Source organism: Penaeus chinensis, chromosome 16 (genome assembly GCF_019202785.1).
Source record: "Penaeus chinensis breed Huanghai No. 1 chromosome 16, ASM1920278v2, whole genome shotgun sequence".
Classification (NCBI taxonomy): Eukaryota; Metazoa; Arthropoda; class Malacostraca; order Decapoda; family Penaeidae; genus Penaeus; species Penaeus chinensis.
Window position 1 is genome coordinate 10,011,498 of NC_061834.1, and position 2,500 is coordinate 10,013,997.

Here is a 2,500-nt window from a genome sequence, read left to right on the forward strand (position 1 = left end):
ACACGGCAGAGAAACAACTGCAAAATAACGTTCTTACCAAGTACACCCTGGACGACAGCATCTCAGGGTGAAGTCTGAGGACGGTGTTAAAAGTGGCTTCAGCATCCTCTAGACGGCCCGTGTTGAGATACAGCTTCCCGAGGCTCTCTCCGATCTCTGGTTCCCACGCCACCGCCAAGGCTCTGCGCGGAGGAGAGAGAATTCGGTTAACGGGATTTCCTTTCCTCTATGTGTGTGTAGGAATGTGTATATATGTATGGATGTGTGTGTGTGTATATATATATATATATATATATATATATATATATATATATATATGTATGCATGTATGTATGTATGTATGTATGTATGTATGTATGTATGTATGTATGTATGTAAGTATGTATGTATGTATGTATGTATGTATGTATGTATGTATGTATGTATGTATGTATGCATATATATATGTTAGTTTGTATGCATGTTTATGTATATATACATATAGATATCAGAAACAATTTGTGGATTATTTAATTAATAATCAGTCATTTTAGTAACTTAATATCCAAAAGTGCACTTCCCATTTCAGACTGAACTGCACAGAAAACTACTGCTAACCACAAATAACAAGTAAAAACAAGAACAAAAAGAACCAAAAAAATGCAACAACAAAACTTCTACATCCCCGTTAACGTCTGAACTTGCATAGTCTAACCACCACTTACCCCTACCTCTTACCCCCTACTCCTTCTCCCTCTCTCTCCCTTCTCCCTCCCTCCCTCCCTTCCTCCCTCCCTCCCTCCCTCCCTCCCTCCCTCCCTCCCTCCCTCCCTCCCTCCCTCCCTCCCTCCCTCCCTCCCTCCCTCCCTCCCTCCCTCTCTCTCTCTTAAAAACAAAACAAAACTTGCCTGGTACAACACCCTCCTCTCTACCCACCCTACCCTTCCTCTCCCTCTCTCTCCCTTAAAAAAAAAAGTGTACTAGACTCGGAGGAGGAAGAATGAGTACAAAGAGCAACCGGTACGAACTTAGAAAGCTCTTGTGCACAACAATAATGGATACAAACTTTTGTCTTTGAGCGTGACGAGAACCACCCCGAGTGTTGGGCCTTTTGTTCCTCTCGTCTTTTGTGTGGTTTAATTACTGTGGTGTTATAGTGGCACTCCCTTAACGACCGTCATGCACATGGCACTGTCGCAGAAGGGGGGGGGTTGGGTGACCTTAGACCCTACTCTTCCCCCTCCCCCCTCTCTTTTATCTTATTTATCTGTTTATGGTTTATTTTTCTACGTTTTGTTATTGTTGTTGTTTTTGTTTCTTGCTTTCCACACCTGTCTGTTTTTTTATTTATCCATGTATTCATTGATATTCATCCGGTTTATCATAAATATTTCCCCCCTCCCTTTTTATCTCTTTTCTTCTATCCATCTATTTACTTTAATTTATTTGTTTACCGCTTTTATTAATTAATTAATCTATCTATTATTGCCTCTGTTTTTTTGTTCTTCTTAGCCAGAGCGCCGGCTGGTATGTGTGTTAACGGCCACTTGAGATGCAGCCGGGAGTTAATACGTTAATTTCAGTCGCCTTGTTAAAGATTCCAGCGGAAGTGATGGTCAAATACACACTCTCTTGAGTACTAATTGCTTATCTATTCCCTTTCGCTATTCGGTGTCTGTTTTCGCAATTTTCGAATGCGCATCGCGGATAATGAAGCTGGTGGTCTTGAAAAGGTAGTTATTTCCCTGGTCTCGCCCTTCCCACTCTTGGCCGGAAGATTATTCTCTGTTCTTGACTTTCTCTTTTGGTTGGGTTATCGATCTTGTATTTTTCTCTCTCTCTTCCCTTCCTCTATTGCTTATGTAACATCATCCCTGCTCTGTTCGGTTCCCAAGCACCATTTTATTTTATTACTATCATTTTTTTTCTACTTTATTTATCAAAATTTCCCCTTTCTCTTTCCACCGTAATCCCTTCTTCCTCCCCTGTTCCTCTCTTTGTTCTATTTATTCCTGTCCTCTCTTTCTTTCTTCTCTTCCAATTCTTCCTTCACTCCCTCTTCTCTAATCCTTCCTTCTAAGCTTCCTTTCCGCTACTTCTCCCTTCCCTCACCTTTCTCTTACCCTCGCTTCTAACGCCCCTCTCTCAGTTCTCCCTTAGCCTTAACATTTCCTTTCAATCCCCTGTTCCCTTATTTTCTCTTCCTTAATCTTTCCTTCCAATCTCCCTTTCCCCCAGTCCTCCCTTTACTCACTTTATCCTTTTCTTCCTTCCAATCTTCCCTCCCCCCCTTCTCATAAATGGCAGGTGACGCAAAACTATCAGTACTGTAATCTTACGTCCAATTATGAGTAATATTACGTCCCTTTATGAGAACTTCGCCTCGCTAACCTATACCCATCACAACCCACAACCCCTCACAACCCCTCACCCCCCACCACAACCCCTCACAACCCCTCACCACCCACCCCATAAGAGCTTCCTCGAAGCTTCCCAACTCACCGCTTGTATAGGATCTCTG

At 42.4% G+C, this 2,500-nt stretch overlaps 1 protein-coding gene across 1 annotated transcript in view; it reads right to left on the minus strand.

Moving 5' to 3' along the window:
* The window catches only part of LOC125033319 (protein O-mannosyl-transferase TMTC1-like), a 608,165-nt gene that overhangs the window by 9,217 nt on the left and 596,448 nt on the right, over window positions 1–2,500 (minus strand). The window contains exons 6-7 of the mRNA XM_047624701.1: window positions 2,482–2,500; window positions 38–182 (exon numbers count right to left, since the gene is read on the minus strand). The exon at window positions 2,482–2,500 is cut by the window's right edge and continues 117 nt beyond it. Of these exons, the coding sequence (XP_047480657.1) occupies window positions 38–182; window positions 2,482–2,500 (164 nt within the window). The remainder of the gene's footprint in view (window positions 1–37; window positions 183–2,481) is intronic.